This window comes from Ammospiza nelsoni, chromosome 2 (genome assembly GCF_027579445.1).
Source record: "Ammospiza nelsoni isolate bAmmNel1 chromosome 2, bAmmNel1.pri, whole genome shotgun sequence".
Taxonomy (NCBI): domain Eukaryota; kingdom Metazoa; phylum Chordata; class Aves; order Passeriformes; family Passerellidae; genus Ammospiza; species Ammospiza nelsoni.
Genome location: NC_080634.1, coordinates 95,840,229 through 95,855,820, shown reverse-complemented (window position 1 = coordinate 95,855,820; position 15,592 = coordinate 95,840,229). Strand labels below are relative to the sequence as shown.

The 15,592-nt window shown below is 38.9% G+C and overlaps 1 protein-coding gene across 1 annotated transcript in view; it reads left to right on the top strand.

Annotated features, from left to right (window-relative positions):
- Positions 1-15,592, top strand: part of MYO16 (myosin XVI) — a 278,025-nt gene that overhangs the window by 239,997 nt on the left and 22,436 nt on the right. The window contains exon 32 of the mRNA XM_059465978.1: positions 108-1,307. Within this exon, the coding sequence (XP_059321961.1) occupies positions 108-1,307 (1,200 nt within the window). The remainder of the gene's footprint in view (positions 1-107; positions 1,308-15,592) is intronic.

Below are 15,592 nucleotides of genomic sequence, written 5' to 3'. Positions count from 1 at the left end.
ATGATCATTGTAGAACTAAATGGGCAACATTTGAGGGCTTAAAGTACTAGACCAGTGTAAAAAACTGACTAACTTGTTAATAACACAGACCTTTTTCACTTTCCTAGTACTGACCCGTCCAAGACCACACAGTGATGACTATAGTACCATGAAAAAAATACCTCCCAGAAAACCAAAGCGAAGTCCAAATACAAAACTTAGTGGTTCTTATGAAGAAATACCTGGCCAAAAGCCTGGGGATGTAAAAAAATCAAGCACAGTAGTTAAACCAAGTGTCTACGACACTGTGACAGTACAGAGAACAGCTTCTACTGAAGGACCACAACACGGCGTGTTGAATCTCTTTATGTCACAAGAAGAGGAGGAAAATGAGCCTGTCTATATTGAAATGGTAGGGAATGCAGTGAAAAGCAGTTCTGCTGAAGTGGAGAGTCCAGAACAAGGAGAGTCTGTATATGAAGAAATGAAGTATTTTCTACCAGAAGAAGGCAGCAATGGTAATGGAATAATTCCAGTAGTGACTGGATCTCCTCCTCTGTTGTTTGAAAGCAAAAAAAAAATTAACATTGAAGACGGAACATTGGATGGAAACAGTCAAGCAGCTTTGATCTATAAAGACTCATGTGACATTCCAGCCCCTTTCCCTAACTTGCTCCCCCACAGACCACCACTTCTTGTATTCCCTCCAACCCCTGTCACATGTTCACCAGCCTCTGATGAATCACCTTTAACACCACTGGAGGTCAAAAAGCTTCCTGTTTTGGAAACCAACCTAAAATACCCTGTGCAGTCAGAAGGTTCAAGTCCATTATCACCCCAGTACTCCAAAGGCCAGAAAGGGGAGAGTGACAGACCAGTATCTCCAGGCCTGATTGTGTTCAGTGTTTCCACCAAAGTGACTCCTCCTTCCACACCACCTCCTCCACTGCCACCACCCCCTCCTCCTGTACCACCTCCTGCTTCCTACAGGGCTTCCATACATTTTGCATCTCCTCCAGAGACTTGTGCTAGTTTTCTGATTAGTGCGGGGAAAACAGGTACAAATTCAGATCTGCCAAAAGTACCTCAGAGAACCACTCCTGCTCAGCTTGGAGGCTCGTCTTCTCCATTTTCCAAACTGCCTTACTCCCCAAAGGTGGCAAGAGCAGAGCACAGGAAATTGAACTCAAATTCGTCTTCGTTTTCATACAGCCCTACAAACTCAAGGTCATTGACCAGTCCCCTTGATGAGTTAACTAGCTTGTTCAACTCAGGAAGGAGTGTGCTACGAAAATCTGCAGCAGGACGCAAGATCAGGGAGCCAGAAGGTAAGATAGTTCTCTGTGCTTCTGTATTGTAATTTTTCTGCATCAAAACTTTCTTACCTTGGACACTGATAAAGTGAGCAAAAATGCAGAATGAAAACCTTGTTTGGTTTGGGGTTTTTTTAAAGGTCATTAAAAACTCATATATAATATAAATGACATATAAAAACTTCAGGTTTTGTCTGAGATAAGACTTGTCTGAGATAAAAGTCTTCAGGTGTTGTCTGAGATATCAACTTTTCTTCTACCAAAATGTTTGTTTGACACAAGTTTAATAGTTCTTTTAACATTCCAGCTGTCTCAGTAAAATAAACACAGATGTTACATTGTGTGAAAACTGAGTTTATGTTATCAAACTATAAAAATGCTTTGAATTAAATATGTAGCTGGTAGATGTGCTTTACTTTGAAGACTGTCTTTTAAAATTTGATCATTTCATTTCCATGAAATTCTGTATTTGGGAATAAAGTCTTTATTATTCCCCTAAATAGTGCTTGGACAGAGAGTCATACAGTGAACAATATTTAAAAAATTAAACTAAATCCTGGTTCTGCACCTCAATAACAGCACCAACTCCAATACTTTTGGAGTACTCCATTATTTTTCTAATTATAATAAAAAGAAGTTTCCTATTGAAATTATTCCGTACACTTTATATGGAAATTTCTCCCCATAGTAATATCTCCTAAACACAGAATTTTGTGAATTTAAAATTTGGAGTGAGAAAATCTCTATACTGTTTTCTCTGCTTCTTCACTTCTATCTGTCCAAACAGCTTGTCTTAATCAAGAACTGTAAGCAGCATATTCAAAACAAGCAACACATGATCATAGGATTCCTTAGGTTTGAAAAGAACATTAAGATCATTGAGTCCAGCTGCAAAACCAACACTTTTCATAACTTCAACAAATCATAGTTTTCCAACTGCACAGTTTCTAGCTCCTCCTGTTTGTTGCCCATGCTACATGCCTTGGTGTGGATGAACTTCCATTGGCCTATTGATGTGCCACCTCTTTGGGAAGAATCCCAAGTCGTACATTTGAAATACAAAACAATCCTGTGGAGAACAGGATGCATTCTCTTATTATTCATTGTCCATTTTCTTAAGTACCTACTGCTCCACTGATTTTAGTATCATATTCTAATTTACACAGCTACACTATAACAGAAGCAGGTGTTTGTTCTTCCTCTATATACATGTATGTCTGTGTGCCACCCTATGTCTCTGTTCCTTATAACCTTGTCAGCCCTCAGCCAAAATAAAACAAGGAGATGAAGGTCTCAAAATTAAGGGAGTTTCTACAAGCTTTATGAAAGTTAGTGTCTAGGTTGAGACAAGAAACATTCAGGTATGAGAGAAACTATGGTGGACAGAACCCTTGAGTCCTCCAGACCCTTGAAAAGCTTTAGCTGGACCATGCTTGTTCTTGTATGCCAAATTCAATTCTGTATGTTGAATGAGCTATGAACTGAGATTTCATCAGTTCTCTACCTCAAGAGAATGTTTTTTTCTTATGCTAAGTGTTCAAATTGATGAAATTGGTAAAGGAGTTATTACAGTAGTTTGCTTACTTTGACAAAATTAATAACATTCACTGTCTATAAATATATGTAGAATGTTTTATGGGGTTTTTTGATGGTTTTGTGGTTGATTTTGGTTGGTTGGTTGGTTTTTTAAGTTAGGAGTGTTGTTTTATCATAAAGCTTGTACATTTTTATCTGCTGGGAAGTAACTATTAAAGTTAGTTCTTTGGATGTATCTTCTCAAGTCTCTCTCAATGTACCTGGTGAGAAAGTGTTGTAAACCACTCCCACCAGGTAAAAAAAAAAAAGAAAACCTTTACCTTAAAATAAAAGTTGCTTTGGAATGGAAGATTTTTGCAAATGCAATGATCAACTAAATGTGACCAAGATAGAGTTCAGCTTGGGTCTCATGTGGGTTGAAGCTAGTGCATTAACAGAGGATACCATAAAAAACCTCTAAATTTACCTTTCACATGGAAAATGTACTTCTAAATATTTCATCAAGGGAGCAGTAAGTATGAAAGATCAAAGTTCAAGAAAGATATACGATAAAAAACCTGAATCAATATTTTATGAGCAAGGAAGCTAGTGTATACTAAGTGCAGTTATATATGAATAGTTCAGGGATAAGTAGATGGATTGAAAGTAGCTGAGAAATACGAGTGAACATATGTGTGTGTTTTTACAATTTGCCTTTTTTCACATACTTCAAGTGTTCATCTATTTTCTAGGGTAGCAGCTGGCAAAAATTTATTTAACCTTTCATGCAAAGTAGTAACATGGCAGTCATCAGAGATGACTCCCTACAAGTTGTGTAAAACTAGAAGTTGTCATGTGCTACTTCTGATATTTTTACCACCTCTTGCCTAATGCATATTAAGTTCCTAGAAGAATCCTCCTTTTCTTTTTATAATTTTTAGTATTTTATTTATTGGCAATTATATGGTGAAGAAAAACCAAAATAAAATTTCATGACAGTTGAAGACATGGCCTAGAACAGCACTCTATCATGTGCAGTTTCCTTCATTTTCAGAAGTTATAACCCATTGACAATCTTAACTAAAACTAGAAAGTAAAATTGTGGGCCATTTTGAAGTCAGGAAGAGTTACTTCTGAGAATCAGGGAGTTTCTGTATGGGATCATCAGCCTTGGAGAGGAAAGCCTCCTTGGCAATATAAAAGCAATGCAGACAGGTCCCCCAGCATGCCTCCCTCTCGCCTGGAGGAGTAATTCCAAGGCCTGAGAACACTTATGTCCTTTTGGCTCCTGACCTCTTTGTGAGAAAAACTCATCCAGAATTACAGTAGAACACATTTGTGGTTTTCTGATGTGCTGAAGAGTTATTGTGAACTGAACTGAGAGCATTGTCTTTCACAAGGGCAACAAAAAAAAATCAAATGGCAACAACTTTCTTTTCTTGGTGGTTGAGCCTGTCCTTTTTTTAAAATACATCACTAGCCCCTGCTGGTTCAAACAGTGATCCAGATCATATAGTATTCAATTTCATGAAAAATACTTCACATGTAACAAGAGAAGTTTTTTGCTCTGCAAAGCGGTAACAGGTGAGAACCTAGGTAAGGTGATTTCTCGAAGGTTGGGAAGAGTTGTCATTGAAACTGCAGTTGTATTGTTACACAGGGATTTGTTTTTACACCATATAAAATGAGAGTTGAGAGCAGATAAGTGATAATACACAGACACATAAGTCTTTTTTGTTCTCTGTGATTTCTGGACGTGAAAATTTTAGTCTGCAAGACAGACTGAAACTGAATGGTCATCTGCAGAGCCCCTGCTCTGTCAAATAGGCAAGACCTTAGATTTGATACCGAATTCAATCCTTTAATCACAAAACAGCACTCCTTAGCAGGATATCCAAATATTTTTGACTATTCAACATATAAGACATTCCTTATAAAAGGAAGAGACAATTACATGTTTAAGCATTTCATATTAAATATTCATGAGCAAGGACAGAATTTTCTGTTCATCAGCGTTGAGGAATGATACTCAGATTTTGCTAGGTCGTGATATTATTTCTCTTAATTGGTATAGTTGATATTAAATTATTCCACGCAAAGGGGAATCATTTCACCTTCAGAACAAAAGGTAGAATAAATCCTAACCAATCACCCATGCTTAGATTGGCAGAGTATTCATGTGGATTTTGAAGGGGAAGTATGCTCCTTCCAAGGAGGTGTGATTTTACCTTACCTTTACTTTAATTCACTAAAGGTGAATTTTTTACCTTTAGTCCATTGAGATGAAGGCACAATGTTTCCTATTTTTCCCACTTGTTGAGGAAAAATTGACATAAACAACTTCTATGTCTGAGAAAAAGAAAATACACAAGTTTGCAACCCCACATCTAGGTGCTTAAGAAGAAAAATGACGAAGATATTTCCTTTATATATGTCCCCAATGTATAGGCATCAAGTTTTGTAAAATAATGTTAGTGTTTCAGTACAAGTAAGTATCTATATTCAAATCTACCCATTCTTCAGTGACCGATTCCTTTCCAAATGGTTTGGTAAAAACAGCAAAGATGTGGAAACTTTAGATTGTTAACAATTTATTGTTACCAATACTGTTATCATTTGTCCGGAACCCTTGATATCTGTTCATTATGTGACCACTTTCTTCATTTACTTCCTAAGTGACATATTTTCAATATTATTTGTGAAGCAGGTAGCTTCACATATCAGTGTCTTATCCCACATTCTCCAGTTTAAGCATTGAAAGTCACAGGAAGATAGTTACAACTGACAAATAATACAAATACTTAGATGTACCTTGGGACTAAAGCTTGCCAAATACCCTCTATTGAGATTGACTCAAACTTGGAGAAAAACAAAATGTAATGTATATGTATGAAAAGTACTGTCCTGTCAAAGGCAGGTGTTCCTTTGATATCTAGTAAATAATTTTCCCTTATCATCAGGTAGAGCAGGCTATGGCACAGCTAACATCTCAACTGTGGATTGCAAATTAAATCCCTACTTGCGCTTCTGTGATGAAATCCCAGGCCTTTTCTCTCTAAGCAACTCAGCTTTTTGTCTTAAGCAACTTAATAAAGATAATAATCATATCTCCATCTCCTTCCTATTTGTACAACAAAATAGATATACTTTCTTTTTGACAAAAGCAAAAAACTTACAAAGCATGAGTAATACAAAAATCTGTGCTTTCAACTTTTTATCTTTTACCTGTAGATGCTGGAGGAATGAGTGCATAAGGCATAAAACTTCTATATCTTTAAAGTAAAATTCTCAATTCATTAAAACTTAGTCAATTAAGCTTCAGCACACTTCTCAGAACGAGATTAATATATTTTACATAATTGCCTTAATTAATAGGGAGTGAGGGTGACTTTCTGTGACTAATTTTCAGATCAGATCTCTAAACACAGGAGAGTCATCAACCTCTGATAGAATATGTGGAGTTGGAAGGGACCTGTCAGGATCATGAAGTCTGATTCCATGCCCTGTGCAGGACACCCCAAGAATCACACCGTGTGCCTGGGGCTGTTCTCCAAACACTCAAAGTGAAAACAGGCTTGGTGCTGTGATCACTTCCCGGGGGAGCCTGTTCTGGTGCCCAACCCTGGGTAAGAGAGCTTTTCCTGATACACAATCCCCTCCCTTGCCCAGCTGGCCATGCTGTCCCTGACAGGGATGTCCCTCCTGGCTGTCAGGGCACTGCTGACTCATGATCAGCTTGCCAATGGCCAGGAACCACAGGTCCCTTTCTGGGGCACTGCTCTGCAGCTTCTTGTTCCCCAGTCTGTCTGCACGTCCAGTGTTGCTCCATCCCAGGTGCAGAATACAACACTTGTTAAACTTCATAGAATTGTTGATTGTCCATCTCTCTGCAGGGCCTCTGTGCCCTCAAGGGAGTCAACAGCTCTTGCCAGTTTAGTGTCAGTGGCAAATATACACTTTCACTACAGACTACTTGCAACTCTCAATCTGAATCTCTTGCTGTAGGTGCAAAGTGGGAAGAAGCGCTGCTAGTAAGAGTTCAATGCAACTCATTACAAAAACGCCCTTTCTTGGCTAGCCACAGATGCCCTATACAGAAAATTACACAGGAGGAGGCAGAACTGCTGGCAATACAGTTGCCATTCAGCCCATGCTAGGTGATTTTCCAAGGAAATAATTGTGGTTTCTATTATTGCAGCAGATAAAGGTTAGAAGAGTCTAGAGAAAGTACACTTGATTCCTATTTTCAGAATATCTATATAGCCTGTAAAAATACCACCTTAATTGACAGTCTTCTCCTGATCTAGATGTCTGCCATTATCTGGATAATGTATCACAGAAAAGACCTGTTGTTTCTGGATAAACACAATGTCCCAAGAATAATTTTCCATTTCAGAACGTCTGAAAACTGGTATATTTTGCTGCTGAAGACTGTTCCGGGTTTCTGTTCTGAGGTTTTTTTCACCAAAGCATTTCAATTTCTGGTTGACTTCATCGTTTGCTGTTACAGCCTAAAACCAAATAATATGGAATTTTATTTGGTTATCTGTTCCAACATGTGAAAGAGGCTTTGTGTGTGATTACCATAAATAATTTTAATCCAAAGATTATTAGAAGAACAAATTAAGTCTAATTTTCAAGTGGAAAAAAAAGGGGTATTATCATAAAAATTCATATTTATTTTGCATTTTAAGTACTTGTATTGACCACAGAGGAAAATATCACTGCACTTTTTGATTTCCAATGACCTTACACTGTATCTATTTATGGCTAGTAGAAAGGAATCCTAGAGTAGGCAGCACCTTGGTCAGACCTACTGTAGACTCTCTCATATTGACACCAAGTCACTGCTGAAGAGGAGGGGCACTGAGGAAAAGTAATTGCACTGACTTTTCCTTTTATATCGTCCATTTCTGAGAACTGCAGGCATTTCTTTTAAATTAATTACTCTATTTTGGATCCTCTCCATTGAGCTGGCTTTGCTTTGTGTCCTCTTCATCCTGTCTGATACTTGAGTACAATAACTACACCATACTGGTTCATATTAGTGCATTTCAGACCCAAAGTTTTTAATAATATCCCACTTTTAATTGTGACTTGGATAAATCAGGTAGACATTTACAGGATTTTTATTTTCATAGCAATGTCTTTTCTTCAACATCTTTTCTTTAACACCTTAAGAATTTTATTTGTAATTCACAATGCAGAATCACAAATTAGTTTGTTAAGGAACCACTACATCATTAATTGTAACCCAATTGTGATAAATTGGCCATATCTAAGAGAAAAAAATTATTTGTACCACATTTATGTTCCTGACACCAAAGAAGAATTTGGATTTTTGGCAGTAAATGTCATGTCACTTCATTTTACAGGAATTCCAGCATTAGAAACATAATGAAGAATGAAATATGGACATACATTTTAGTGAAGGTCTCTAATTAAATTCTCAGCTTGAGTGAGAAATCTCTTCAGATATTTTTAACTTCTTTACATCCATCTCAGCATTAAATTATCTTTGGTGAAGAACCTCAGTAGAGAACAATAATTCCATTTCACAGAAAATGTCAAGATTGTGACATTTATATTTGTTTTAGGCTTAAATGAAAATCAAGCTTTCCAAAATTCTGTGCAGAAGTAAATATTCTTTCATGTCCAGGCTTCCAAAAATGTTTGTAAAGTACTGAAACAGTCTGCCTCAAAGATGGCAAAAATGCTTCTTACTGAAGTAAAGTAAAATGCTTCTTACTGCAAATGTTAGCAGCTAAATGTGTTGACCTTTTTCTAGACCTAGATAAGTTCAATAGTAGTCATTTCAAGGACTGGCATTTAGGGGAATGACTGTATTGTAAACAAGCCAAGCTACTTCCAAACTCCTTGGCTCAGGTATCCAAGAGCTGTGCAAAGTCCAGCCCCTCAGGATGACCCAGAGTTATTGGCAGGACCCATGCAGCTCATCATGAAACTCTGCAACTCTACAGACCTGGATGTGTGGAATAAGTTCTAGTTCCAGCACTGGAATTTTGTGGCGCTGGATGGAGAAGCAAGAGAAGACAATTTGAAAGAGACTCATAAAAAGACTTGATCGTAAATGTGAGGGTACCCTGACTCTCATGCTGTCTCCACACTGCTACACTCTGATGTGAGAGAGTAGTCAAGTGCTTTGAAGTGGAGTACTGGAGGCAGGAGTAGCATTTAAAGCAGTAAGGGACATCTGCCTTCCTCCTGGCACCATTAGTGAAAATGTAGAAACCTTAAATTCAGGGCTCTTTTGGCTTGAGCTTTCATTCTCATTAAAAATGAAAGGCATGAAAATTAGTTTTTTTCACACCTTTGTATGGTGAAAATTTTAAAACAAAAAACATATTAAATTAGGCCTGAAGTTTTACATTTCATTATTTCTCTTAGCTCTTTCCTTAGGGGCTGATTGCAGAACAATTCTGACGTAGTCGCATTTAGTGACAGTTTTTAGCCACTGATTATCTGTATTTGTGCACAGTATGGATGTTTATCACACTGCATCTGGAATAGCCATATGTTCTTGCTTTGAGGTTAGTGACAGTGTCATTGACCATCACTCTATCCTTTCAAAATGAACTTAAAAACAAACTAAATAGATATCTAAATTCATTCATTGTTCTTAGAAGCTCACTTGGAAAGCAAAATATGAATGTTTTCTGAGAAGTTTTCCAGAACAGCTATCCCTATTTTGTGGGCAGGATTATGGTACAGGTGAACCAAAAATATTTCTTGGATTGCTCCTCAGGAGCAGCTCAAACAATTTATCTGCTCAGTCCAGTGCAGTCACTTATGCCAAGACTTCTGAGTTGCAGTCACTGCCGGAGTTGGTATGAGAAATCCTGAAAAATATCTGTAGAAGCATTCTGAGAACAGTAATTAGAACTGATGTGATGCTTCTGGGAGTATCAAACCCCTGTTTGTTTGTTTGTTTGTTTGTTTTGGTTTGGTTTTTTTGGGGGTTTTGTAGGTTTATTTTTACAATATTTGAAACTATGTTTGAGGGGAGGAAGGTTGAGACAGCGTCTCATCACATAGATTCTTTCAACAGCAGCTAAAGCCCAGCAGTAAAGGCTGTTCTACAACTGAGATACCACACGGAGACTTAAGCAGACTTAAATGTTCAAGAAGAACTGCTGTATCCACACAAACTTGAAGACAGCAGTTTAAAAAAGGGAAGCTGTGTTTCTTAGCAAATTGCCTCTGCCTTTTCCAGCGCACCAGCAGGTTTTAAATGTGCAAATACAAAAAGTAGGCTCTGGTCAGCCAATCAACACACCTAGTAGTAAATAAAGCTATTAACAGAGTAAAGTCAACTACTTCTTTTCCATATTAGACTTGAAAATATGGGGAACATGGGGACATGGGGGGAACAAATGTTTCTTCTCAGGCAGAATATTGTCCCAGGCAGTGGGACAAGGACTGTCCTGCTTCCTGCCCTGTGTGGTTTGTTATGGATCTCAGAATGGCCTTCAGAGATCACTTCCTAGAGAAGATGTGATGAATGAAGTCCCCAGTCTCTGAAACATGTGCACTGTCTGGAGTCCAACTCGCTGCACTGAAAAGGTGTTCCAAGTTCTTGCTCAGATACTACTAGGCAGGAGAGATGGCAGCCTATCCAGATATTCTTCATCCTTTACCACTGTAGGAGAAGGCTTTTTTCTCCATTTCAGAATGGTATTCTTAGTCTCGTGCTGGGAAAAAAAAAATAATTCAAACAAGCCAGAGTCCTTCAGACAGGGAAAAAAAAAGTCTGAATGTTGTCCCTCCCACACCAGCTCTGAGAGTTTACCTGATCCAGGGATGTCCCTGACATTGCTTCTAGGAAAGAGGGAAAGGTTTGTAGCTTGTAATGATTGACACTGAAATAAATGTAAAATAAGAGCACTGTCTTTCTATCAGCACAAATGCATCAGAGAAGAAAGCAGAAGAAACCTTCTTGTTCTTGTTCTCTTCTTTCCAGATTATAATTGAGCTGATGGCTCTTAAGGTCTGAACCAGACCTAGGAATTCCGCAGCTGGTTCTGCAACCTCCTTCTTACTACCAGCCTCTTCCTCTGAAATTTGGCTGACTGGTATCACACTAACACAAAATTCTTCAGAGGAGCTTTTTTCCTCAAGCAGAGTGAGTTCTGTCTCTTGATATTCTCCATGGCCTGTGTCTCCTCTCTTTGCTCCCAGTGTTTACACAAAGCTTCCACAAATGCAGCTTTCCTGACAAAATAAGTGGCCTGTTTCTGTATTTACCTGCTCCATGGTAAATACCATGTGTATGTGGCTTCTGGAATAACACCGTCTGATAGCTCCCCTTACACAGCTCAGAGAGAAAGGGTGCTGGAAGTGACAGTACAAATTCACTGCTGCCCTCCCAGGAGCATCACTGGTGGGGGGAGAATCCTAGGCAATTGCTGCTGTATGGGTAGGCTTTGTGAGGTGAACTAAACCAAGGAATAATTATTGCCTCTGATGGCAGTGGCAGCCAGCAGCACAGCTAAAAGGGTGAGACAGGCAGCACATGCTAATAGGCTGGGGGAATCCTGTCTTGACAGTTTTCAGCCTGCTCCATTTCTTTCAGCAAATAAGATGCAGCTGTTTGCCTCCGGCTCTCAGCAGACAAAGTAAACAGTGATGTTACAGAGGGTCACGGTGGAATTCTGTGTGAGTAAACTGAATTACTCTGAGGCAATATACATTTATCCAGCAAAAGGACACCCCAGACAACCTGTGCTGACGGTAGCTAGCAAATGCCACAGACAAAGAATGTCTCAACAGTAAGTCAGAGCAAAACAGGAAACACCAAGTGTAATTGAAAAGGTACAAGAAAACACAGGGGTAAACATTTGACTCAAAATCAAATGGCCTGTTCTTATTTAAACTTCTCCCTTTCTTTCATCAAATAATATCTGCAAATTTTCTGAGATCACCATATTTTATTTTTTCCCCTCACTTAACAACATCCACTTGTAAATGTAAAAAAATATCCAGGGTCAGCCATTAGGATTCAGTGTATTCCTAACTTTCCCAGGAAAGAGTGTGAGCACAGATTAGAAATCCCTTCTGTCTGCAAAGTCTTGACTTTCAGATGCTGGTTAATAGGATCCATCAGTTCTCTCTTATTAACATGTTTAACAACAAGCTGCTTGATTTGAAATTTGCATTTTGCTGGATACCAGCTGTAAATTTTAAGGAAATTGAGCTATTTAGCTTTTACATTCCATGGTAGCACAGGTACAAAAAGCTTCTCCTTCTGTACTACATGAATTTATCTCCTAGAATTTATGTATTTTCCTGTTTTCATAGTTGCTGATACGGAATGTATAACTGTGGATCTTGATACCTAAAACTGTGTATTGATAATTAGTTATAGAAAGTCATGTTTTCCATGAGTGAGGAAATAATGTTTGATTTTATACTGAGATTGTTTCAGCTTTAGGACTGAGATATGTCCTGCCTAGCTTGTGAGTGTGAATTTCCTGAGCTGGAAACTCATCATTATTTCTCTGGAAAAAAAATGTGTGCCTTGAAATAATGGTCATGTCAAATCATACTGAGAGGAATGTATGGCTTCATTTATACCAGAGCAGAACAGGGAGAATCTGCTCTCCCTGTACAGTCACAATGAAACCTTTACATGTGGCTTCAGTAGAAGCTGTGCAACAGTTCAGTGCTCCACAAGCTCCATATGATTTTGAGGCAGTTTTTCTTCCATATTTTTCCCTTTTTTTTCTGAGATAGATTAATACTGACCACTGATTTTTGGTTGTGGTAACTAGTGCTGTCAAAGTGAAGGGCTGTATCTGTTTTACTGAGTGAGCCAATGCCAGGGAATGTCCCTGGAATGGCACAGCCGAAGTGCAGAGCAATCCCCAGCCTTTCTTGGGATCTGACAGGCTGGCTCCCTTCCAGACAGATCTGGGAGTGGTTCAGGGAAAGACACAGCTCCAGGGACTATTCCCAGTAGATGATTTGGATTCCTCTCTGCCGTGGAAAGCAAGGAAAGGGTAGTAGTACTGATATGGGTCTCTTACCATTTGCCTCAGGGCCAGAGAACAGTTGTGATCACATTTGAATAACCAGGGTAGACAAAGCAAGCAGTGCTGCACAGAGCATCCAAGGTAAGCATGAATGGGATCCAAAACCTGCTGAAAGCAGTCAAGCCTTCTGTTATTAATGAGCTCTCAGTTAGACTGTAAATGAGCACTAAATGTTAAATGGAGAAGTATTTGAAAAAGAACATATGGGGACAAACGTATCCATATACATTATGGATATACCTACATTTAAAGAAAGGAGAGCAAAATAAGGGATTTGACAGAAAAGAAAAATGCAACCCTCTCAGGTGAATTACGGCTGGACCTTTAATAACATACTGGTTTTCATATCTTGCTGTACAACGAGTCTGTGACGATTCCACCTAAATTCTGATATTAGTCATCAATGTATATTTTGTCTTTATAAAATAGGCTAAGTATATGATTTCCTTAGAAAACTAATAATCTCTCAAAATATTTCGGTTTTGTACTTGAATCCGTCATATGAATAGAGCTAATACTGACTCATTTTCTAATTTGGTGATAAATTATTAGTTCAGGCTAAATACTACTTATGAAATAACTATGATGCTTAGGGTCATACATTTTTTGTTTGAGAAAAAAGAGTTTTAAAATAGTATATTTGGAAGTCATAGCTCAATCAAGACTTTAAGTCAATTTTTTGACAAAAATTTTAGCATGTAGACTTTCAGTGTATTGGTTTCTTTTAAAAGTGAGACAGTGACTAAAAAATGGGGGGAAGCAAATACATTAATTTCCATCATTGCCATACTCTGAATTTTTTTTTTACAAAATAAGTGCAATTCTGTCCATCCTGTGCCTTATGATTTTATCTTGAGTTTTAAATTCAGTCTCTTCCAAGACCACTAATAATGAGCAACTGTGGGTTTCATGAGCTGCCTCTTTTGCATACTGTTCCTCTTGCACTTTTCAAGTAATGCTGATGTGATTAATTGTGGATTTTTCGGAATATGGAGCTTGCTTTTAGTCCATACATCCTCATTAGCTGCAAGATAAGTCAGAGCGGGACTTTACTGAGTCAGAGATACCTTTTTGGCAAAGTCAGTTTACTGAAATAATAATCCAAACAGTGTTCACTTTTGCAGACTCTAGATTTTTCACTTTAAGCTTGTATTCCTCTTATAATCATGAACTTCCACCATGCTCTACAGCTGATATGTCTTTGTAGCTAGTCTCTTGCAAGTAGGCATGGATGTCTCTACAAATAGCATTTATTAGCAGCTGAAAACTATTAAAGATGTCATTACTTAAAAAAAACATATTGAAATAGGTAATGGTAGGTAATCCATCCATCTAGTGAGAACAGCAGAGCACAAGTCTGAAAAAAAAAAGATTTGTCATGTTGGTGAAGATGTTAAAATGTAGGAACCATAAGGGGTTTTTTCCTGTGTCTTAAAATATTTCTGATAGTTTTAGAATGTTGATAAGGGATGAGAGAGCACTGCATACTTGTACCTGCAGGGTGTGATGGCAGCAGGAGCACATCGGCATCCATGTGGAGAAAAGTCCAAACTTCTTTGTTAAGTGACTAAGAAAACATGAGGGGAAAGTGCTTTTCAGACCAATACTTGACAGATAAAATAGGAATCAGTAGGAATTTTAAATAGAAATAATGTGATGACGTGTCAGGGTACACCTTTGTTATGCTCAGGGACATTTTGAATAGTATGGAGGCAGGACAGAGAGGGATACCTCAGCACAGAAGATAAAGTCAGGATCTTCTGGCACATTTAATGAAAAAGCAAATGCAAAGTGCTGCACCTTGAAAAGTACAATGACATAGGGATTGGGGGAAGCAGCCCTGGGAAAAGGGTGCTGGGGGCCCTGGGAGCTGGACCCGAGCTGGCAGTGAGCCTTGGCAGCAGAGGCAGCCAGCTGCATCCAGGGCTGTGTCAGTCATTCCTCCATTGTTAGACTATACCCGGTTGTGCCTCTCACTGCAGAAAGATGCTGAGAACCTGGAGCAAGTTTACTCCAGCATCACAGAATCACAGAATCATAGAATTGTTAGGGTTGGAATTGACCTTTGGACATCACCCAGTCCAACCCCATGGCAAAACAGGGTCACTACAACGGGAGCATGTCCAGATGGGTTTTTAGTGTCTCCAGAGATGGAGACTCCACAGGACCCCTGGGCAGCCTGTTCAGTGCTCTGCCATTCTCAATGTAGAGTCCTTCCTCAGAAGGTGGAAGATGAAATTTCCTGTGTTTTAGTTTATAGCTACCGCTCCTTGCCACTGAGCTCCACCAAAAAGATCCTGGCATCCTCTTGACATCCACCACTGAAATATTTATTTATATGTATTGATGAGATCCCCTCCCAGCCTTCTCCAGACTAAAGAGGCCCAGCTCCTGCAGTGTGTTCTCATAAGAGAAATGCTCCAAACTCCTCATCATCTTTGTGGCCCTGCACTGACCCTCTCCAGTAGCTTGTCTGTCTTGTGCTGAGGAGCCCAGAACTGGACACAGTGCATGTTCAGGGCTGGAGCGTGTCCTGTGAGCAGAGGCTGGGCCAGGGGGAGCTTGTCCAGTGGGGCAGAGCTGATTTCAGGGGCGCTCTCCTGACCTCTGGTTGAAGTTTGCTGTACACGGTTAAACTTGTTCTGTAGGCTTACATGAATCTCCTCCAGTGAGGAGCTGAAGGTGCCTATATATAGGAAATTAGTTCAAGTACCTTTATATAACCCAGATTAT